The 23495-nt window shown below is 30.0% G+C and overlaps 4 protein-coding genes across 6 annotated transcripts; 2 read left to right on the top strand and 2 right to left on the bottom strand.

The window, feature by feature from the left end:
- The first annotated feature begins 853 nt into the window (after nt 1–853).
- On the top strand, nt 854–6862 carry LOC145938066 (ornithine aminotransferase, mitochondrial). Its single transcript, XM_083041427.1, has 5 exons — nt 854–1047; nt 1844–1967; nt 2272–2576; nt 4088–4418; nt 4494–6862. Exons 2-5 carry the CDS (start codon nt 1893–1895, stop codon nt 5082–5084), a joined length of 1302 nt encoding a protein of 433 aa, XP_082897553.1. The 5' UTR covers nt 854–1047; nt 1844–1892; the 3' UTR covers nt 5085–6862.
- Nucleotides 6863–9254: 2392 nt separating this feature from the next.
- LOC145938055 (ornithine aminotransferase, mitochondrial) lies at nt 9255–13777 on the top strand. Of its 3 annotated transcripts, none has more exons than XM_083041402.1 (6): nt 9255–9378; nt 9966–10357; nt 10675–10979; nt 11721–11921; nt 12483–12708; nt 13536–13777. In XM_083041402.1, the coding sequence occupies exons 2-6, from the start codon at nt 9985–9987 to the stop codon at nt 13703–13705; spliced, it is 1275 nt and encodes a 424-aa protein (XP_082897528.1). In that variant the 5' UTR covers nt 9255–9378; nt 9966–9984; the 3' UTR covers nt 13706–13777. The 3 variants fall into 3 exon arrangements, with proteins under 3 accessions (XP_082897528.1, XP_082897519.1, XP_082897538.1); XM_083041393.1 differs by having other exon boundaries at nt 9304–9447; XM_083041412.1 differs by having other exon boundaries at nt 9314–9447; nt 9999–10357.
- Nucleotides 13778–14475: 698 nt separating this feature from the next.
- LOC145938049 (uncharacterized) lies at nt 14476–17308 on the bottom strand. Its single transcript, XM_083041380.1, has 3 exons — nt 16994–17308; nt 16760–16885; nt 14476–16136 (listed from the first exon to the last, which is right to left on the bottom strand). Exons 1-3 carry the CDS (start codon nt 17144–17146, stop codon nt 14508–14510), a joined length of 1908 nt encoding a protein of 635 aa, XP_082897506.1. The 5' UTR covers nt 17147–17308; the 3' UTR covers nt 14476–14507.
- A 2168-nt stretch (nt 17309–19476) lies between these two features.
- LOC145939137 (uncharacterized) lies at nt 19477–21345 on the bottom strand. Its single transcript, XM_083043333.1, has 5 exons — nt 21019–21345; nt 20408–20534; nt 20147–20308; nt 19883–20066; nt 19477–19780 (listed from the first exon to the last, which is right to left on the bottom strand). The coding sequence occupies exons 1-5, from the start codon at nt 21031–21033 to the stop codon at nt 19477–19479; spliced, it is 792 nt and encodes a 263-aa protein (XP_082899459.1). The 5' UTR covers nt 21034–21345.
- Between the last annotated feature and the right edge of the window lie 2150 nt (nt 21346–23495).

The raw sequence follows: 23495 nt of genomic DNA, 5'->3' as shown, positions 1-23495 counted from the left end.
ATCGTGACGTCATAAGGGTGCCGTCACATGGGGCCATGGACATAGGAATAATAAGTAGTGTTTAAAAGAATCCATTTAGCGGTTTGAACAATTTGACCTTAGGTGGCATTATCAAGGTCATATCAAGGTCGTCTTGAATTTTTTAAATGGAATCACCATATATTTTATATATACAATACACATATATATATAAATTGATTCCTTGCAATATTCTGTATAAAAAGTTATAAGAGTAGTATAGTCAAAAAGTGAATAGTTTACGAGATATTTTATACTTTAGTTTGACATAATCTTATATAAATTAAAAAATATCTCGTAAAATATTAATTTTTCGATGATCTCACCTCAATACTTTTATTTACATAATAATGAGAGGAATCAATTGGTGTAAAAAAAATACATAGTTGTAAAAAAACATAGTTTGTAAAAAAAGAAATATGTAGTTGCTAGTTACAAATTACATATTTTTTCTTAAAAATAATTGTGTTTTCAGAATATTGTGAGAAATCGATTTATATAAAAAAATATGGTTCCATTAAAAAAATTCAATATGATCTTGCCCTGACTTTAGCAACTCCATCTAAAGTCAAAATGATAAGATCAATAAAATGATATTTCAAAACCCTATAACTTTTGTTGGAAAAATTTTTTTCTATAAGTCTTAATTTCCGAGATATTTTACTGTGTAAGTTAAAATGAAAACACCCTGTATACAGTCATAATACATATATATATGTATGTATGCGTGTATGTATTACGAAGATCCAACAGAGAAGTGTAAAAAAGTTAGACTTTATATAAAAGCGTATCATATGAGAATGTTATTGCTGTTATCGGCGATAATACGACAAGAACGGATATATTAGTTAGAAAGTAATAGGACGTGTACTGACGTATGTCTAACAATAAGTGAGAGATATATAATATGTTATCCTTCAGTAACACACTCTATAGTACGATTAAGATAAATAAAAGTTGTACTTGCACGCAGAAGAAGAACACAATTCGTCAGAGTCTGATTAGAGCCGCTGGGATAAGTTTGTTCGTGTACGTGTTGCTATAGTGATGATAGTGTTGAAAATATCCGGAAAAAATTAATACATTCGTTCATTCATTAACGTTAATTTGGACCGAAAATTTTATCGCGAATAAAAGATGATTTTTAGTAGAAAGATGATTTAACAAATCATTTTTCTTTAAAAACTCTTATTAACATCTGATTTTCAATCGTTAATTATTATTAATTATTATTTAAAGATTTAAGCATCCTAATCTTTTGTGATAGCTTTAGAAAATAAAGATAATATAATTAATATGACTGATTTAAAGTTCTTTACATTTACTTACTGGCTTTTAAAGAATTAATAAGGAATAATAAATCAACAAAAAATAATCATCCTACGATTTGAATAATTTTTAAATAATTTATTATATAATATATATCATTATTAATTAATAATTATAATTATATAATATAATTATTGTGTATAATATTCTATAGTTTTAAAATTCGTCTATAAAAATATTTTTAAAAATATATATAAAAAAATTGTAAATAAATAGATAACTATTTAGATATATAAATTGAAAATATATTTTCTCTTTTTGACAAAATTAATATTTAAATTAATATTTTCAAAGACATATAAAAATGCTGTACGGAAGTAAACTTTCATTTTTATCATAATTGCTGCACAAAACAATAATAAAACATATAAAGTCTATTTTTCTTACACTTCTCTGTTGGATCTTCGTAATACATATATAATTTGTGAATGCTTTACCACTTATAATGAAATCATATATCAAAGAATTCTAATATAAAAACTCTCTCGTTCTACAGTTTATTGTCGTGCGCCTTTTAACAAGCAAGTACTTCAATAATTCCCTCAATGGATCTATTAGCGAGAATGGCACTGCTAAATATCAAAGACTCACCAAAAATGCTATTATGTTCTCAACCTCGGGTAATGTATACAATTTTATACAATTTATTTTTAACAATTAATTTTATATAATTTTATTTTAACAATTAATTTTTCATACAATTTTATATTACACATAGAATATAATTATATTTAATATAATTAAATACACATATAAAAATGTCATTCAAAGATGTCATTTTAAAATCATCATTTTAATTTTGGTAAAATTTTTTTAACAATTAAAAAATTTATTTTTATATATATAATTAACTTTTTATTATTAAAACTTTATATGTATAAATATTTTAAGAATGAATTAACTTAAAAAATCTCTTCTTTTTAGCGCATTCAATGTTGCAGAAAGCTTACATCTCAACAAGTATTTGAACGCGAATCAAAATATGGGGCACATAATTACCATCCGCTTCCCGTGGCCCTGTGCAAAGCTCAAGGTGTTTTTATGTGGGATGTCGAGGGTAAACGGTATTTCGACTTTCTAAGTGCTTATTCAGCAGTCAATCAAGGCCACTGTCATCCAAGAATCTACAAAACGATGATTGATCAAGCAAAAACTTTAACTCTGACGTCTAGAGCATTTTATTCCGATATTTTGGGTGAATTCGAAGAATATATTACGAAACTTTTCGGGTATGTAATGCGTTATCTTTGAAACCTAAGCTTATATTGATAAGATTAATTGATAATGTAACAATATGAGATCCGTGTGTGAAAGCAAAGATATATATAATAATCTACAGATATAACTATACAGGGTGTCCGATAATTCGCGAACCACCTTTCGTGGGCAGGTAGAGCATGTTAAACTGAATAGAAAAGTCTTCTACCATTTTGCGATTTTCGCAATAATTAATGAGAAATAAATTAAAGAAAATTAGCCAATTTGCGCGATGATAAGCACGCGGCGAGAAGAGACAGCCCAGTTTTATGTCGTTCTAAGCATGCGGCGAAAAGAAACAGTATAATGTTACACGGTTGCTAGACGCGTGATGAAGCGGAGAAGAGCGCTTTACAAAAGACAATAACTATATTATACATACGAGTAGCGCTAACGCTGGACCCCCGAGTGGGGTGTCTCTTCTCCTCGCGTGTTTATTGTGCGAATTAACTGATTTACATTAATTTCTCAATAATTATTGCAAAAATCGCAAAATTGTAGAGGACTTTTCTATTCAGTTTAACATGCTCTACATGCCCACGAAAGGTGGTTCGCGAATTATTGGGCACCCTGTATACATATAAGATATACATATAAAGTGAATTTAGTGTTATTTCGAAAATCTCATTAAATATTTCGGGAATAATAAGGTTCGGAATATACAGGGTGTATAAAAAAAATATCAGGACAGTAAATTATATGTGCAAGTTTTATATAAAAAAAATGCTTTAAATAAAAGTAGAGTGTTTAAAAAAGTCTATTTACTTATCAGTTTGATCTTGGATAGTGTCGCCAAAGTTAGAGGACAAGGTCATTTTGAATTTTTTAAAATAGAACCACCCTAATTCTTTTATATAAATCAATTTCTAGTAATATTCGGCATAAAAAATTATAAAAAGAGGATGGCCAAAAAATGAATAGTTTGAGATATTTTATATTTTAATTTAATATAATTTTAGATAAATTATGAATTATCTCATAAAATATTCATTTTTCGATGATCTTATCTCAATACTTTTATGTACAAAATAAATGAGAGCAATTGATGTGAAGAAAGTACACAGTTGTTTTTAAAAAAAAATATGTAGCTGCTGCGGTTGCAAATTACATAATTAAAATTACATAATTAATTAATTACATATTACATACTTAAAAACAATTATGTTTTCTTCAATCTTTTTAAATCCTATACGACTTTTATCTGACAATGAAACATTTTTTTATAAAACATATTTTTCGAGATATTTCGTTTCGTGATTTTTTATAACAATATACCTTGTATAAGATAAAATTGAATTTAATTGTAAGACTAAATCAAATGATCTTATTAAATAAAAATGGCACTGATAAAAAGTATTGTAATTTACTAATTCTGTTTCTATTATACAGGGTGTCCCAAAAGTCCTGCAATAGTTAAATATTCCGAAAACAAAGATTTTTTGAGAAAAAATGTTTTTATACTTAAATATTTTATACCTTTTAGATATGACAAGTGGTTACCGATGAATACGGGCGTAGAAGGTGGGGAAACGGCATGCAAATTGGCACGTAAATGGGGATATTCCTGTAAAGGTATACCGTCGAATCAGGCCAAGATCGTATTCGCGGAAGGCAATTTTTGGGGAAGAACTATGAGCGCCGTCTCCTCAAGTACTGATCCGACTAGTTACAGTGGCTTCGGGCCATTCATGCCGGGCTTCGAGATCGTTCCTTACGATGATCTACCTGCGCTCGAGCGGATTTTCGCTGATCCGAACGTCTGCGCTTTCATGGTAGAACCTATCCAAGGTGAAGCTGGCGTTGTGGTTCCTAAGGTAACAAGAATTTATTTAAAGCATTAATTTAAAGATTCTCAAACTTTATCTTTAAACTTTTCCCTGCCCCGGAAGGACGGCTACCTGAGTGGAATCAGAGAGCTCTGTACAAGACACAATGTTCTATGGATCGCGGATGAAGTGCAAACCGGTTTGGCGAGGACGGGGAAGCGAATTGCCGTTGATTACGAGAACGTGAAGCCGGACATCCTGATTCTCGGTAAGGCCTTGTCCGGAGGATTTTATCCAGTTTCTGGTGTGTTGGCGAACGATCCCGTCATGCTCACCATCAAACCCGGCGAACATGGATCCACGTATGGTGGGAATCCCCTAGGATGTAGGATTGCTCACGAGGCGCTTCGCGTTCTGGAAGAAGAGAAGCTTGCCGAGAACGCGGAAAGACTCGGTCACGTGTTCAGGGACGAACTGAACAAGCTACCGAGAGACATGGTCACTCTGGTCAGGGGGAAAGGTCTTTTAAACGCCATCGTCATCGATAAAAGGATCGACGCCATGGATGTCTGCTTGAAATTAAAGGAACGCGGACTTTTAGCGAAACCAACGCATGGACATATCATTCGTTTGGCACCACCGTTGATTATCACGGAGGAACAGATACACGAATGCGCAAATATTATTTCTAAGACTATTCTTACGTATAATTAACGGAAATATATATTCGGAATTAAATTGTTTTCACATTCATTTTGGATAATTTATATTAATTTTGCGGCAAAATTCGAAACAGAATTCTATTAATATAGAAAACATTTTGAAAAATAAAATACACGTATATCAGAGAATATATACGATACGCATGATATACAGGATGTCTTATTTTAAATTTTGCATTGAGATTTCTCAAAAAACAAGATTTTCATCGACAAATGTTTTATATATAAGTTGTAGGATTTCCTTAGAAAAGAGAAATATCTTGTAAGCATAATCTTATTCCAGATAAAGCATAAAATATCTCGTAAACCATTCATTTTTTTACTCCACTCTAGCAATTTTTACCCGGTGGGTTTTATTGGGTTAAACCCACTTTAAAAAACTTACTTAAAAACCCATTTATAAAACCCATCCAAAAATGCTAAAAATTTAATAATATTATAAATGAAGTATTTAAAGTGATTAATTTTTATTTAATTTTTCTTATTTATTAATGTAATAGAAGGTCTATTACATTAATAAATAAAAAAAATTAAATAAAACTTAATTCATAATAAGGAATTGTGCCAATTAAATAGCCAATTTTCTTAATCATTAGCGAATTATAAAAAATTAAATTAAAAAAATTAAAAAACCCAACAAAATCTCAAAAAACTCAATAAAACCCCCAAAAAACCCAATAAACCCCAAAAAACCACTGGGCTGGGCTTTTTAAAAAAAACCCGGGTTTTTTCAAACCCTGATTTTTATGGCAAATATCATGAGGAACCGATTTATGTAAGAAAATTATAGTGGTTCTATTTAAAAAAATTATGACAATCTCGAAAGATCAAAAATGTCTCCATCTGGAATAAGACTATGCTTCAGCAAGAGATATTCCCCTTGAAATCCTATAACTTTTATATGATACATTTTTCGAAAGAAGTCTCGATTTTCGAGAAATCTCAATCCGAAAATTAAAATGAGATATCTTATATAAAAAGATTTGTTTTGATTTGAGATTGATTTATCACAAATTAGATAGATCGTCTATAAAGTGATCTCAAGTATACTTTAGTATAATTGGTCAATTCCAGTTGTAATTAAATATTATTGTATTTTTCAAATAAAAAATTGTAAATGATTTACAACAGTACATTATATGTCTACGTTGTTTTCTTGATCTACTTCATATATAAAACTTTGTTTAAACAAAATGTAATGTTCGTCGCAACTTTTATAATGTCCATATGCATATATATCTTAATGTTAATCTATCAATATGCAAGTGCTATATCAAAAGAATTCGATGCTTTTGACAGATGAAAATTAATCAATAATTTTCGATATACTGCGAGGATTAAACGATTATAGATTGACGTATGTATACATATTTTCAAATTGTGGATTGTTGTTTATTGATGTTTATTCATCAGATGCGATTAAACGCAGCGTATAAATGCAATGCAATTATACGATTAATGTTGCTCTTATGATGATATTTTTTATTATGCAGAGAAAGTCATTTTGAATCATATTGTTATCTTAATAATGATAAAGACTAACGTAGAGGGAAAATGTATGTGTGCGTGTATGTGATTTATCATGTTTCAGCTATTAATAGCTTAATACGATAATATTTTCTATGCAAATAATGATGTGTTCCTAGAGCAATAATACGAGAGATAAAACTTATCGAAAAATATATAACTTGTTGCACAATCAACATTTAAATTAATAATTCATGAGATTATTATACATTATATACCTCCAAATTATTTCTTACTCTTAATTAAATAATGAAAAACTGAATTTTATGAAATAATGTCTAATATCTAATGTATGAGAAGTGGTTATCTCTGTGATACGTCACATATATTGTATATTATTTCTACAAGATCATAATAAGTAATAAAACAGAATAGTATGATTTATATTTGATAAAAAAGAAAATGTCTATTTTCGAGCTTAACATACTCGCATTCAATTTATATCACTATAAATTCAATTAACAGTTAAATAAAAATGATACATATATGTGTTTTTTTCTTATTGTTATCTTTACTCTAAAATATTTGTTATATTTTTAATGAGCAAAATTATACACTAATATACAGGGTGCCCCGGGAGGAAAGATCACTACTCTAGGAGGTGATAGTATCGGTCATTTTAAGCAAAAAAGTTTATATAAACGAGTGTCCTATTCCGAACGATTTCCGAGATAGAGGTATTGAATGTACAGTCGCGGACTAAAAGGTTGTCCGCTGAATTATGAATTTTAGCAATTTTATTATCATTTATTTAATATATTAATATTTGCCCTCTTATACATCTTGTACGTCTGCTCCGCTAGAATATGCCGTATACATTGGCGCTTATATACGAGGGTAAATCAAAAAGTAAAGTGACAAATAAAAAAAAAGCACATTTATTTTAACCTATGTGGAAAATTTATATATCATTTTTCGACATAATCCCCATCAACATCGATACACTTGATCCGCTTAACATGCTTCTGTATTCTATCCTGGAAGAAAGATTTGGGTTGGGTGCGTAGCCAGTTATGCACCACTGCAATGACCTCCTCATCCGAAGAAAATGTTTTTCCTCGTAGTGCTTTTTTTAATGGACCGAAAAGATGAAAAAAAAAGAAAAACAAAGCTTTCTCTATGAGAAAGCAAAAAAAAAAGAAAAAAAACACTACGAGGAAAAAAATTTTCTTTGGATGAAGAGTAGGTCATTGCAATAGTGCATAACTGGCTACGCACCCAACTCAAATCTTTCTTCCAGGATGGAATACAGAAGCTTGTTAAACGGTGGATCAAGTGTATCGATGTTGTTGGGGATTATGTCGAAAAATGATATGTAAATTTTCCACATAGGTTAAAATAAATGTGCTTTTTTTTATTTGTCCCTTTACCTTTTGATTTACCCTCGTACTTAAATAAAATCCGTATTTCGAAACTTATCATAGCAAAAGCGGACAACCTTTTAGTCCGCAACTGTGTACAGTGGCAAAATTACTGATAAGAAAGAGATACTATGTACTGTTTCTGATTTATTATTGTTCAAATGACACATTTTTTACACCTATGTAAACTTGGCACCCTACTTTTAACAAATAAAGTTTTTAATACATAAAAAGATAGTATTTTTTATAATAAATTTTCAAAAATTCTACCGCCAACACCAATTTTTAATAACACTTCTACGACAGTTGTGTTTTAAAATTCATTGCCAGTACTGGAAATCTATAGTATACGTAACGTGAACTATAGATTTCCAGTACTGGCAGTGAATTTTGCAAGCCAATATCACAATCAACAATCAACTGACTTCAGGCGTAATAATATTGCGCACTAAATTTAAATTAATCTCGGAAATCGTTCGGAATAGGACACTCGTTTATATGAACTTTTTTGCTTAAAATGACCAATACTATCACCTCCTAGAGTAATGACCTTTCCTCCCGGGACACTCTGTATATAAAAAATACATTTATATATTATTTAACGAATCCAAATTAATAAAATATATAATCCAAAATTATTTAAAGTCTTATATTTTCAAGACTTGATCTCAAATTTAATTTTATTTTACATATATTATATGATCACTATATCAAAACTTTCTAACAATGATAAAAAAGATTCTTATAAATTGTATTAACAAAAGAGTTTAATTCAAATTGAATAATTTTGTTTTCTTCACGTATTCTTAATGTAGAAGCCAGTAAAAAATACATTTATATTATTCAATGAGAATCCAAATTAATAAAATATATAAAACATATAATCCAAAATTTTTTAAGTATATTATATTTCCAAAATTTCATCTCAAATTTAATTTTTTTTTCACATATATAATCACTCTATCAACCTTTTGACAATAAACAAAGATAACTAGAAATTGTATTTACAAAAAAAATTTTTTTTAAATTGAATTATTTTATTTTCTCCACATATGTAGAAGCTATCTCAAATTATTGTTTATCGTTTACTCATTTACTCATTTACTTTGGCACTCTGACGCCTTTATTCCTCTTATTGTCAATATTATATTCTTTATCAGATATGGTTTGTATGGCTTTATCAGATTTTGTTTGTGACGGTATTTATTTTAAATCTAAAAAAATACCTGTTGCAATGCTCATATGTACAATACCAGTAAATAAACAATCATATCTTTTACCGTATCTTCTACCAACTTGATATAAAAGCAAGATTGACAGAATTGCTTTCAGACTATAATATTTATCTCGGCATTTTAAACATTCCTATTCGTGTTAAAAAAGACGGTATTTTTCTGTGTATGTACTAATATTATATTAGTAATATTTTTTCTCTTTTTTATGTAAAAATACTATGTTAATCACAAGGTAAATATATATGTGCGTGCGTGCGTGTGTGTGTGTGCAATATTTTCTTTTACTAAGAATTAATAACAATTGTTTTTTTTAAATGTAATTGTACAAATTATTTCTAAATTGTCATCACATTTCGATTTTATTTATTTCGATTTTATTGATGAATTATAGTATTCTTCTCAAAGAATTATTTTGATCTTTATAAAAATAATAATCTAAAATAATGGATAGCTAATAAGATTCGTACATTAATATATGTATTTATCGAACGTATGTAAATAAAAGAGAATAAGTAAAAGTATTATAAACTAAGTGGATATGAAAGAATAAGTAAAGTAGTATAAGTAGAGTAGTTGGTATAGATAGAAATAGGTTTGAATGGATGAAAGAGAGTGAGAGGTATGCGTGAGGTTAAGGCAATATTGTAAACCAAGTCCCACTTCTTGACTGTAAGTTGAAGTAAATAAATATATATATATATATATATATATATATATATATATATATGTATTTATCGATTATATAAACAGGGTGAAAACAAATATAACCATGCAATCCACAAGGCAGAAGTTCCTCAATATCATAAGAGAATCGGATAAGAGGAGATTCTTGAGTACCCAGCAAGTGATCGATCGCGACAACAAGTATGGCGGTATACACTTCAAACAGCTACCGGTTGTCCTGTCTCGTGGAGAAGGAGTCTATTTGTGGGACATCGATGGAAAGCGTTACCTTGATTTTTTGGCGGGATTTTCGACCGTCAATCAGGGCCACTGTCATCCACGACTGGTGAAGGTCATGAGAGAACAAGCTGGAAAGCTGGCGCATACGTCAAGAGCCTTCTACTCGGAACCTCATGGAGAATTAGGAGAATATCTGACGAAACTTCTCGGATGGGATCGGTTTTTACCTATGAACACAGGTGCAGATTTGTTTTAACAATTTTTTTTTTTTAAGTTAATACAGAGGTCTACTGAAATCTTGTAAAAAATTTCCTGATCTTCCGAGTATTTTCATTTAAAATTTCAAATAAAATATAAGAAAATTTGTAGATGTAGATTTTTAAAATAAGTTTCTTTATTATATAAATTTTCTAATATTTTTTATTCGTAAGAAGAAAAAAAGTTACCAAAAATGTAGTTTTTCTAATATTTAATATTGATTTATTAGATAAAATTAATTTAGAGATATTGTAAAAAATTATAAAAACTCGATTATTTGTTTTATCGTTTATAACAGGTGTCGAAGGTGGCGATACAGCTATAAAATTGGCCAGACGCTGGGGTTATAGAGTAAAGAAGGTACCGAGTAACAAAGCTACCGTCGTGTTCGCTAACGGAAATTTTTGGGGCCGTTCATTGGCGGCTCTGTCCGCCTCGACGGATTCAAATTGCTACACTGATTTCGGTCCTTACGTACCCCTTTTCGAGAAAGTACCATACAACGATCCGGTCGCTTTGGAGCAAAAATTCCAAGAGGATCCTAATATCTGTGCGTTCATGGTAGAACCTATTCAGGGAGAAGCCGGTGTAGTGGTGCCGACTGTAAGTTGACGCAAAGATATTGTGAATATTGCGTGACAAGCCATTATTCAGTTTTGTCATTGATATATGATTAGAATGTTGAAGAATGTCTCGTGATTATACACTACTAAAAAAAAAAAAAAAAAAAAAAAGAATACTTTTCCTATCCTAAAAATCATGCTATTTTCAAACCGCTGGAATTCGGCGAAAAATCATCGTACATTAAAAATTTAAAACGCATTTTGAAGCTTGAAGTTTCAACTTTGGCGCGGAATTGGTGGTTTTTAGAAATTGTTTAATCTTTCCGTTCTATGCTTTAAAAAAGAACACACTGTTTTGTTCCTTAAAATTACATATTTTTAACACTCTAAATCTCGATAAAAAAATTTTTTTTGACCGAGTTACACAATTTTATAACTAAAGTTGTATTTTTCAGAAAAAGGAAAAGAAAAAAATTTTGTAAAATTACCGACAGCGCATTAAAATTGACAGTTCAAGTTTTAAAATGCTTTTTTAATTTTTAATCTACGAGGATTTTTTGCCGAGTTCCGGCGGTTTGAAAATAGCATAATTTTTAGGATGGGAAGTGTTCCCTATTTTTTTTTTTAGTAGTGTATTTGAAGTATCTTGCTTCTTTGCTAATAAAAACATTGCTTCTCGAGTATTTTGTCTAACTATTAAAAATCTAGAAGGGGAGTAATATCATTACTTTTTTGCAAATATGTTAATATTTTTTTTCTTTTTGCTTTCTATTCTGTTCAGGATGGTTATTTAAAACGTGTAAGAGAACTATGTACAAAATACAATGTTTTATGGATTGCCGATGAGGTGCAAACTGGCCTCTGCAGAACTGGTACGCGTTTGGCAGTCGATTACGAAGGTTGTAGACCGGATATTCTTATTTTGGGGAAAGCACTTTCTGGTGGCATGTACCCAGTCTCCGGCTTTCTGGCAGATAATGAGGTAAAACGAGAAGAAACTTTATTGCAGCTGTTAAAATTACTCCACAGTTTATTTCTTATTTAATATACATGTAATTTTAGACACAACATAAAACATTTTAATAATTATAATTTCATTTACGCATCTTGAATTGTTGAAAGAACCTCGCACTAATCTTATATGAATAATTGGATCTCTTTAAAATCAGCTGGTTTTTTCATATGTTATAGCTTATAACCAGCTGAACAAAAAATGTAATATGCTCAAAATTAAATAATGGACACTTGTTTACCAGTTAAATACGAAAAATTCGGACACTGTAAATTTTAACCAGTTGAGGGGAGGCAGAATCAGTAATTATTTAGCTTTGAGTTATTATATTTTTTGCTCAGTAGGTCATAAATTATAACATATGAGAAAATCAGTTGATTTTAACAAAATTTAATTTCATATAGGATTAATGCGGGTTTCTTTTATGCAAATACGATAACGCATAGAAACTCTAAAGTATGCTACTATATTCGATGCTAATCACTCGTTTCGACAAAGATCTTTTAAAATCTACATTAATTGTCTATTCAGATAATGCTCTGCCTGGAGACGGGTTCGCATGGAAGTACTTTTGGTGGTAGTCCACTTGGAAATAAGGTTGCCCTGGAGGCGGTTAAAATCTTGGAAGAAGAGAATTTAGCGGAGAACGCAAAACGACTTGGGAATATTTTAAAAAAAGAACTGAATAAACTGCCAAAGGACATCGCGACGGAATTTCGTGGACGTGGTCTTTTGGCTGGCCTCGTCATCAATAAAGGTATCATAAACCAATTAAGTTATCATTGATAACTCGTCGACAAATTAAAACTTTGTTGCGCGATACGAACAAAGATAAAATACTTGTTGATGCGTACGTTTTCAAATCATATCTTGTGACTTTATTCCGCATTGTCGATATCATTATACGAAAAAGTATGATAAAGTATGATAAGATTATAAAGTCAAACAACACGTTCCTTTTTTTGTATTATATAGGGTGTACAAAAAAGTGCTGAAACCCTTTTATTTTACAAAAAATTACGTATTTTCGAAAAAAAGTTTCAAACAAACATTGTAGGATTTAAAAAGTAATCTCTAACTATAAAAAACTTTCTTTAAAAGATAATCTCTAATTGTAATTATTTAGTGCATAAAAATATTCATAGATAAGATTATTGAAAAATTAATATTTTAGGAAATATTTAGTTTATGTAAAACTATGTCAAATTAAAGTATAAAATATCTCGTAAATTATTCACTATTTGGCCATCCTATCCTTATTATTTTCTATGCCAAATATTATGAGGAATCAATTTATGTAAAAAAATAGTAGGGTAATTCCATTAAAAAAATTTCAAGGTAATCTTGTCCTGATCTTGGCGACGTGATGAAATTCAAACTGATAAATCCAATAAATAGACCTTTTTAATAACTAAATCCTACAACTATAAATATTAAATAACTTTACAATTGTGTCAACATTTTTTCAAAAATGTGTAGTTTTCGTAAAATTAAGGGATTTCAACACTTTTTATACACCTTGTACATAAAAGACATTGAATCTTGTTATGTATGATACATATTTGATGAACTTTTTGTTTATAGAGTTTGCTGATGGTTGGGATATCTGTTTGAAGCTGAGAGATGCTGGATTGTTATCGAGACCTGCACACGGTCAAATTATTAGGATATCGCCACCATTAACAATCACAGAAGAGCAACTGCGAGAAGGCATAAATATTCTAATTACAACTTTAAAAAGTTACAAGAATTAAAAATTTTGTTAAAACTATACGGTAAACATTTTTATAACAAGTACAAAGAATACATACTTTTTTGTTCTAGCATTATTTTATTTACGCCAAAAAAAAACGCGTATAAGATTTCAGATCTTAGATTCCTTATTATTCATTCTCCGATAGAACATAGAAACAATAATTAAGAAAATAAAAATCTATAATTATATAAATATAGACAAAAGAAAGTTTTTTTGCAATTATAAAATGTGTCTTTGCAATAGTCATTCACACATTTCTTTATGAACATTATATATAGATGAATTTTATTTTAAAGTCAAATATCCTGAAAAAATGTAAGTAGAAACTAATAGCTACTTATTTTTTCTTAAAAACAACTATGTATTTTCTTTATGCCAATTAATTTCTCTCATTATTTTGTATATAAAAGTATTGAGATAAGATTATTGAAAAATGAATCGAATATTTTACAAGATAATTCATAATTTATGTAAAATTATATCTAATTAAAGTATAAATTATCTCATAAATTATTTTCATTTTTGGTCATCCTATCTTTATGCTCAATATTACAAGGAATCGATATTATAAAAAAATTAGATTAACCTCTAAATGATTTTGAAAAAACGCCACCCTAGGGTAAGTCACGATATTATGTCTTTCTCGAAACTCTATAATTTTTACCTAATATATTTTTTTTCTAAAACTTTATCATTTCAAGATGTCACTGTTCAAAATAAAATTGGATACTCTGTGTGAGTGAGTGAATGTGTGTGTATAAAACATAATTTTGTGCATAAATTACAATTTATTAAATAAATTACATATGTGATTCATTGTGCCTTTTCAAATGTCTTGTTAGACTAAAAGACTGCGAAAACATTTGGTTACACTGACTGCATTTATACATCTTTGAACCGGTATGTAAATTTAAATGTCGTTTCAAGTGATTAGCTAATTTGAATCTCTTTCCGCATAATCGACATTGATGCTGTCGCAACGCGCCATGCGAGGCTTCATGACTTTTAAGATGACTTGATTGCGCAAATCTCTTGCCGCATAATTTACATACAAACGGTTTTATTTTAGTATGGATCCGTAAATGTTCCACTAAATTACCTTTCTGTACAAAACGCTTGTCGCAATATTCGCATTTGTGCACCTTCGACGTCTTGTGCGTTCGTAGATGCATTTTTAGATTATAATTATGACTAAATTTTTTATCACAAATCTCACATTGTACTAAACCGTTTCCAGTATGAAGTCTTTCGTGAGCTTTCAAATTCTTCGAGAGTTGAAAACGTTTATTACAAACGCTACATTCAAATTCCTTGCTCTGTGGTCTATCGTTGTCACCTTTATTATGTATCTTTATGTGCTCCTCTAAGTACGACGGATATGGAAATATTTTATCGCATACCTTACATTGATGCACATTGATTTTCGTGTGTAATCTCATGTGCGCATTGAGTTTGCTCTTCGATGAGTAAGCTTTGCCACAGCTTAGACACTTAAACGGTTGTTGGCCAGAGTGAGACAATTGATGAGCGAGTAATTTAGATTTTTGTGAAAATTGTTTCAAACATAGTTCGCACTGGTGCTTCTTCGTGTGAACATCTTCTGTGTTTTTCATGTCGGATTGTTTATAACTATTATCATCAGTTGAACATCCGTGATATTCGATTACGAGTTGCCTATCTTTTTCAGGGGCCTTTATAAATCTCAAGTTTTCCGTAATTGATTGAACGTTATTTTCAGAGTGTATTGTTACATTTTGTACACGCTCCGAACTATTCTCTTGAACGCCATCTAGATCAATGTTCTCTGAAAAGTTTATATTTTGCATTCCATCATTATCATTCACAGTGGATCTTTGATACGATAGATTCTGAATGGGATTATCAACGGAATGAATGGATCTTTCGTAACTTAAATTTTGCGGAATGTGACTAGAATTTTCGCATATCTCTATATTTTCATTATCGCACGATATATCGACACTCTCCGTACTATGCGTTATATTATGACTTATTAATTGTCTCCTATTGGTAAAAGTATGATTGCACAATGAACAATGCAAGGCACAAGCAGCGCGACTCGAGTTTTCTTCGTTCAACGACATAGCATGCATCATATTTGATCTGACTGATGGAGATAATTGCATATTTATACTACTATCATTGGTAAAATTTGTACCGACATGGGTGAAATTAAGATATGAATTTTGAGATTCTACAATGTGCATGTGCTGCACAGGTATGTTATCTTGTATAAAGGGCAAGTGTAGTCGATTGTGGGCGCAGAGTTCTTGATAATTAGTAAACACAACATCGCATTCCATACATTTTAATGTCTTGTGAGAATTTTGCACAGGTATAAATCCTTGAGTTTGTTGATTTTGATACGGTTTGCAGCCAGAAACAGTAGTGTACGATGTTAGTCCAGATACCTATTTAAATATATTTGATTGTAATTATATATATAAATATATCTATATAAAAGTGTTTATGAAATAGGCAGACAAACTTCTAATGGAAGCTCCTTACATCAACATAAAGAAAAAAGTTTATATATATACTCATAGTAAAAAATAAGTGGTTGCGAAGTTATAATAAAACAAAGTTTGTGTTAACATTATTATTAAATAATAAGTAAGTACTTGACATGATGGAATAAGGATTGTCGAATCATTATAAGGTTCCTGGACGATTTTGTATAATATCACAAGCATTAATAATGCATTGGTGTAGTATTTCTTTGTTAGGTAGCGTTATACACTAAACATTTTAAATTTTCCCATAGATAAAAGTCTGACTATCTTGAATCAAATGGTGGTCATTTTGAGCATTTCTTATGAATTAAGCTTATGTATGATTATTAAATAATAACGTTAATATGAACTTTGTTTTTCTATAACTTCGCAACCACTCATTTTTAACTGTGAGTATATATAAATTTTTTTCTTTATTTTGACGTGAGAAATAGAAGTTTGTGTAACATCTATTTCTGAAACACTCTGTATATATAATTCAATATATTACAATTTGTACATTTATATATTATGATTAGTACCTTCAACGCTGCTTGTCGCAAGGCCCTATCTGCTGCACGACATTGCTCCCTGTATAAAAGAGCCGACTCTGCTCTGGTGACACAACGATCGCACATCTTCTCCGGCAAACCATCTCCTTGCCAGACCTAACGAGAGTACCCCAAAAAAACATACATACAAATTTTTAGGTTAAGGTTAGGTTAAGTTAGGTTAGGTACTCAACTTGGAGACAAAAAAAATGTTATGTATCTCACCTCCAAGCAAGAAAGCGATCGTAATTTAGCGGCGAGTGACGAACCAGCCGGACCTACGAACAAGCATACCATTTTGTCGCCGTCTTCCCTCAAACATGTGCGACACAGTTTACTTATGTTCTCACTGTCAATCTCTTTCGTCACTATAAACATTCTTTCACAGTTCTGTACCGCTCGCTTTCGGAATACGTTAGTGCGGTGTGCGAATTTTTTTCTCTTTTTTTATAAAGATATTTAATGTGCCGTTAACCGAAAGTTGTTTTTCAGTTTTCTTGACACTTCCAATTATTCTTGATCTAATTACACAGTACACAGTCAAAAAATAGAATCCAAACAAATGACACGCGCATTTAAACATGTCTGTTCTCGTCGGTCGTCGGAATGAAAGATTGCTAAAGTCACTAGATATACAAAAGATTTGTTCTTTATTGCTGCACTGAACTGAACTAGTGCAAGCGGGGACAAGCTGGTGTAAGCAAGTATAAAGAACGTTTCAGTGCCATTTAGTGCAATGATCAATACGCATCATGTAATAATAAATGAATTGTTAGATTCTTCAGATGAAGAAGATCTAAGGCCCTGCGCACAATAGAGAAAATATTAGGAACAAATATTAAATATTAGGAATAAGAATTATTTTAAAATAATAAAATCGAGAAAACTCTGATACAAAAATACAAATTCGAGTATAAAGGATTATTAAGGGCTAATAAACTATTAAGAGTCCTTTATATACCCGAATTTGTATTTTTATATTAGTTTTTCTGATTTTATTATTTTAAAATAATTCTTATTCCTAATATTTAATATTTATTCCTAATATTTTTCCTATTGTGCGCAGGGCCTAAATCTAATGTCTGATATTTTATGCCATAAGACTTTTTTAAAAAATTTTTCTTGTTATAACTAAATTAATTTTTTCTTTATATAAACATAAAAATAATTTGGTACTAGCATCCGTCCATGCAAATATTTCTGTATTTTCTTTATGATTTTCATTTTCTTGTATATTTTCTTCTATATTGTTTTCAATGTTATTCATATTTGTATCTTCATGTAATTTAATAAATATTGATTTATTTGCCACAGTACAATTTACAGTATCACAATTAAAATCAATCTCTTTGTAAAGAACTTGAAATTCTGTCCCCTCCTAAAAAGTCAATATAATACATTAATTTAAAATTTTTCTTTATTTTTTAATTATATTTCTTCAAAAAATTTATATATACAAAATTAGCTTTTATTTTTAAATAATTTCTATTTTTAATATTTAATATTTATTCCCAATATTTTCCCTATTTTGCGCAGAACTTTACCTTTTATTACTATTTATAAAATTAAATTCGTCACCATTATTGAACTTATCAGTTCCTGCACTGCTTGTCCTTCCTCAAGACCCAGTGCAACGAGTATAGTGAACTGTTGCACTAAATTTCGTTGCACTGCAATAAAGAACGGACCAGTGCTATCTTGCACTGTAATAAAGAACGCTTTGGTGTCACTAGTGTACACTAGTGCAAAAAGTTCAGCAATAAAGAACAAACCTAAAGTACCGCCCACAGACTTCTATGGGTGCGTTCAGAACACACAACAATTGAACAACGTTACTAGATTTTATATATTATATGGCGATATAATATAGCTTAATCTAGTAACGTTGCTCAACTGTTGTGTATTCTGAACGCGTCCTATATAACCTAAGGTGCGTTCCGTTTCATACATATGCGCGCATTTTCTATAGGAAATGTAACGTGTACTATAGGTAAATGCGCGCGTATGCGTGAAACGGAACGTACCCCTAGGCCGGTATTCAGGGTGCCGTCACATGGGGCGTAACTTGCGTAAGCGTAACCAGCGGATCGCCAATCACCGAGTTATTCCGATAGAGCTCGACGAAGGGCTCTATCGGAATAACTCGGTGATTGGCGATCCGCTGGTTACGCTTACGCAAGTTACGCCCCATGTGACGGCACCCTCAGGGTGCCTTCACATGCGGCGTAAGATGCGTACGCGCGTACTGCTGCGTACCTTGCGTATTCTAGTAATATGCCAGAACTTACGCCATTTAAAAGTACCTTATTCACATGGAGCGTATTTCGTTAAATTTCGCGTAAAGCGTAACTAGCTTAACCAATAACAGAGCAGGCTTTCTGTTGTACAATAGAACAGAAATACTAAATGGATTCTTTCTCGATTGGTTGTTATTATTTAGGCGTATTGTTAAATACGCGCCATGTGAATTAGGTACTTGGTGCTTAGTAAAATGTGCGCGTAATCATACGGTTAAGTATGTACGGTGAAGTAAATGAGGTGCAGCGTATATAAATAAAAGGTATGTAAATAATAAATAATAATAAATAAATAAGAAAATATATAAATAAATAAATAAAAATAATATTTTAACAGGTTTCACACGTATAGTTCCGCGATTAAATACTCAAAAGTGCTAATAATAACAATTATTAATTTTGATAAACTAATTAAAAATAAAATATTCTAATTTTTATTATTTTAATCTTTATTAGATAAGTATAATACATGAAAAATCTTTCGTAGGTTTGGGGACTTGTGAAAGAATGTCGATAGAATCGAACGTCCGTGGAGAAATACTTGTAGGTGTAGATGTTCGTGAAGAAACAGGATGTCTGTAGAGAATTGTTATCCGAAATTTGAAGCGTTGTTAAAGGCCCAGCTGTAATATTACCTTCATATTGCTCGTTTTCAGTGTCAAGTGAAATTACTTCATCATTTTTAGCATTAGCATCTGTCAACGAACTCACTGTCCTAGAATATCATAATAAATGGATTACACATGTGACAAACTCTCTTTAATTTCTGATAGAATAGAAATAATATATATAAGAATATTAAAGAGTAAGAACTTACGGCCGTGTCTGCAATGAATCGTTTAGAAATGCCATAAGCTCATAATATTGAAATTTAGATTTATTTTCAATGGCATTAGCGCTAGATCCGCTAGGTACATACGCCCGAACCTTCTTACGAGCTTTTATATAATTGTCTCGTAAATACTTCCATCTAGCCTTAGCCTCTTCTGGACTGAGGAAACCTTGATAAATAATTGATTTTAAAATTCATTTATATATGCAATAAAATAAGAAAAAGATTTTTCTAGATGATTAAATATACCTTGTAGTATGTTCGACACTTCTATCCATAATGCTTTTTTGCGTAACAGTGTCCTCTCTGAAGCAGGTACACGAAGATCATATAAGCTAGGTTTGCTTCTAACTGCTTCGATTAAGAGTTCGTTTAAATTTTCTTTTTTGCCAACCGTTGAATTGTTTTTAACTGTTAAATATAATTATATTTTTTAATTTATTTAATAGAGTGAAATGAGTGAAAAGATATGTATAGTAATCATTGAAAAGATATGTATAGTAATCATACCTATTGTCACGACATAGTTTTCGTCAACATTGATATGGTCTACTCCTTCTATGTAATCTTTGAAGCACTCGTGCTCAGCAAAGTTTGTGGTAAATTTAAAAATCCATCCACAGTATCCACATTTGTGCTGTATTAAAAAAGAAATATGTAAGTGAAGATACATAAGACACAACAGGTTGCTCAAACTCGTCCAGCATGCAAATGAAAAAATAATTATTGGACACACACGCTGGGCCATAAAATATTCATTCAATACTTACAATTAGACATAATTCATTGCTTGCACGATATAACGAAATAATTTTAAGATTTACTTGGTGAATATTATTTTCAGAATTTCTCAGAACAATTTTTATATTCCTTTTTCTGAACATTTTTGAAAGATGCGTCAATTCGTATAAAAATTCGAACTTTCTCAGAAAATTTTAAGATTTTCTATATGAATTGGCACATCTTTCAGAAATGTTCAAAAAAAAAATCTAAAAAATTGTTATGAGAGATTCTGAAAATAATTTTCACCAGAGATAACCTTAAAATTACTTTGTTATATTGTGCAAGCGATGAATTACATCTAAATTGATAATTTTTATTTATATAAAATTTGTTCTTACCCAAATTTGGTTCATTTTTTTCAGCACACATCAAAACACATTCAGCACGAACGAAAATTATGCTTCTTCTTAAATGTTTAACGGCCTCGGGTGACCAATGTTTTATCTTGCCGGCCATAAGGAGAAAAATATGCGTAAATAAACTGGTTGCCTATGCGACTTTTGGCGGCTTACGCAAAAAATTGAATTTAGCGTATCGGCATTACGTTAAATAACTAGGTGAATTTGCGTATGATAACTAAAACGATGTGATTGGTTGATGAGTTTGGCGTAAGTTACGCGTACGCATCTTACGCCGCATGTGAAGGCACCCTCATAGTCGGTTCTTATATTTAAGACTGTCTTAAGGGTCGGCAGGCGACATGGTGGAGACCTCCAGCGGCCGGCCGGGAACTACGGATTCGTTTATTCCATATTTTAGCCAAAATACTGAATGAATCTCATTAAATTTAGGAGATTCTTAATTAGTAGGATTGTCCGCAAGTCGGTAAAGAGCTATTTTTTTGAAAAAAAGATGAAAATAAAATTTACATAAAACTTGGGGAAATGCGCAGCTAGCAGCGGGTAAGGTTGGGTTAGCTGCGAGTCCGTATTTAATTTATTATAAATTTTTAAGAGCGAAAATGCAAAATCCGGCTCTTTACCGACTTGCTTCATTATATAAAGAATATATTAAAAAAAAAATCACGAAGCTATGTCACTTATTTGATGAGAAATCTGGACAATACGATTCTCACTAGATCTAAGGAACTGGGGAAATTTTCGTGGTAACATACTGACAGCTTGACAAGGAGAGAGATAATCGTTCTGTCTTTGTCTCTCTTGCATCGCGTATGTAGTAGCGTCCATGTAGGCACAAATACTAATATGTTGAGCACACGGATGCGATTATTGAAAGATAATGTCAACAAGAACCGGCTATCGTATTACCTTTGTTTCTCTGTATATGTAAAACGAGGATAACGATATCTTAGATCTTGCTCCTAACAATATCTTCCAATAATTGTATCTTATTGTATGCCGTATCTCGCATATATTATGTATCTCAAATTATAGAACAATGATTTATTAAATATTAAAATATATATTTTTTAAGGATTATTATATGTATAATTTAGAAAGAATATTTAAAATATTTATAAGTTTATATATATATGTATATATATATGTATATATATATATATATATATATATATATGTGATTGACAAGTATGTGTTATCTTATTGATGTTACTGTATAAAAATATCAGCTGCATAAAGAATAATATAAAGAACTTATGAATAACATATAAATAGCTCAATGCAAGGTGTTCGGTCTATCACCCTGAAAAATTTTGAGTTCAAGTCTATCGGTATATATATATATATTTTTTTATATTTATTATTATTGGAATATATAGAAATTATTAAAAATATATATTTTTAAAGGCGATACTTAAGAATTTTTAAATATTGAAAATATTTCAATAATTTTACAACTACAAACACATTGTATATATAAATGCAAAAAATTCGGTAAATAAATTAATCCAGTAATAAATCTCTCTCTAAATCAGTAATCAATATATATATATATATATATATATATATATATATATATATATATCAGGGATCCGGACCGAAACAAAATTAGGGTTCGGTTTCGGTAACGGTTTAATAAAATATTGAATAACTGTTCCGGTTCCAGTTTCGGTTTTTTGATAAATAAAAAAACAGAAATCGTTTAAATTATGATTTTTTCGGTTACGGTTCCGGTTTTTAAAAATTTTTACTTTTTGTTTTTCTAATTAAATTAATTTCTAAATTATATTACTTTAAAAAATTATTATTAATTTTTATGACATAAATAAACAACACTTCATATTATACATAAAAATATATTTAGATATAGGTATATATAATATAGATACATATATAAATATATTTTCATATGTCATAAAAATTAATAATAATTTTTTAAAGTAATATAATTTATATATACTTTATATATATACTTATATATATATATATATATATATATATATATATAAAACAGAAAATATAATATCTTCACAGCTATCATTATTGCGATAATACATACACGTTTCAGAACATTTAAAAAATAATTATAATTAAGCAATTATTGTAAACGACCCAACTGGCTTAATTGATCTTTCTTAATTCGATATCATATATAAATATACAGACTACGTTTCGACCTTTGGTTCAGGTCCTTATCAAGTCTAAAATTAAAGGATAATACTATATAGAAGGAATCATTTTATAAAAGCATAGCGCAAACCAAGTTGAAAACAACAATTATTATAAAGTAAATGATTAAAACATACCTTACTTAAAATTTTTTTCTTTTTTCAACATGTTACAATTCTCTCATCTGTATTAAACGTTTCGTATAGATGGTAAAAAACGAACTAAGTTAGACTTCCTTTATTATTCTATCATAAATAGGGTAGTACTCTGCGTTGATACCACTGCTT

The sequence above is a fragment of the Prenolepis imparis genome, unplaced genomic scaffold, assembly GCF_030444845.1.
Source record: "Prenolepis imparis isolate NDT839.2.m4 unplaced genomic scaffold, iyPreImpa1.0 SCAF_1, whole genome shotgun sequence".
NCBI classification, from domain to species: domain Eukaryota; kingdom Metazoa; phylum Arthropoda; class Insecta; order Hymenoptera; family Formicidae; genus Prenolepis; species Prenolepis imparis.
The sequence above is the reverse complement of the archived record's forward strand: the minus strand, read 5'-3'. Positions and strand labels throughout refer to the sequence as shown.

Bases quoted from the DNA above. Each gene is read 5' to 3' on its own strand.
- LOC145938049 (XM_083041380.1), bottom strand. From the start codon at position 17,146: ATGTTTATAGTGACGAAAGAGATTGACAGTGAGAACATAAGTAAACTG. The intron at 16,886-16,993 runs GTGAGATACATA...TACTCTCGTTAG, and splicing joins GATCGCTTTCTTGCTTGGAG to GTCTGGCAAGGAGATGGTTT. The intron at 16,137-16,759 runs GTACTAATCATA...ATATTTAAATAG, and splicing joins TGCGACAAGCAGCGTTGAAG to GTATCTGGACTAACATCGTA.
- LOC145938066 (XM_083041427.1), top strand. From the start codon at position 1,893: ATGGATCTATTAGCGAGAATGGCACTGCTAAATATCAAAGACTCACCA. The intron at 1,968-2,271 runs GTAATGTATACA...TCTTCTTTTTAG, and splicing joins TATTATGTTCTCAACCTCGG to CGCATTCAATGTTGCAGAAA. The intron at 4,419-4,493 runs GTAACAAGAATT...CTGCCCCGGAAG, and splicing joins CTGGCGTTGTGGTTCCTAAG to GACGGCTACCTGAGTGGAAT.
- LOC145938055 (XM_083041393.1), top strand. The intron at 10,358-10,674 runs GTGCAGATTTGT...CGTTTATAACAG, and splicing joins GTTTTTACCTATGAACACAG to GTGTCGAAGGTGGCGATACA. The intron at 11,922-12,482 runs GTAAAACGAGAA...TTGTCTATTCAG, and splicing joins GCTTTCTGGCAGATAATGAG to ATAATGCTCTGCCTGGAGAC.
- LOC145939137 (XM_083043333.1), bottom strand. The intron at 20,309-20,407 runs GTATGATTACTA...TATATTTAACAG, and splicing joins AAACTATGTCGTGACAATAG to TTAAAAACAATTCAACGGTT. The intron at 19,781-19,882 runs GTAAGTTCTTAC...ATGATATTCTAG, and splicing joins GATTCATTGCAGACACGGCC to GACAGTGAGTTCGTTGACAG.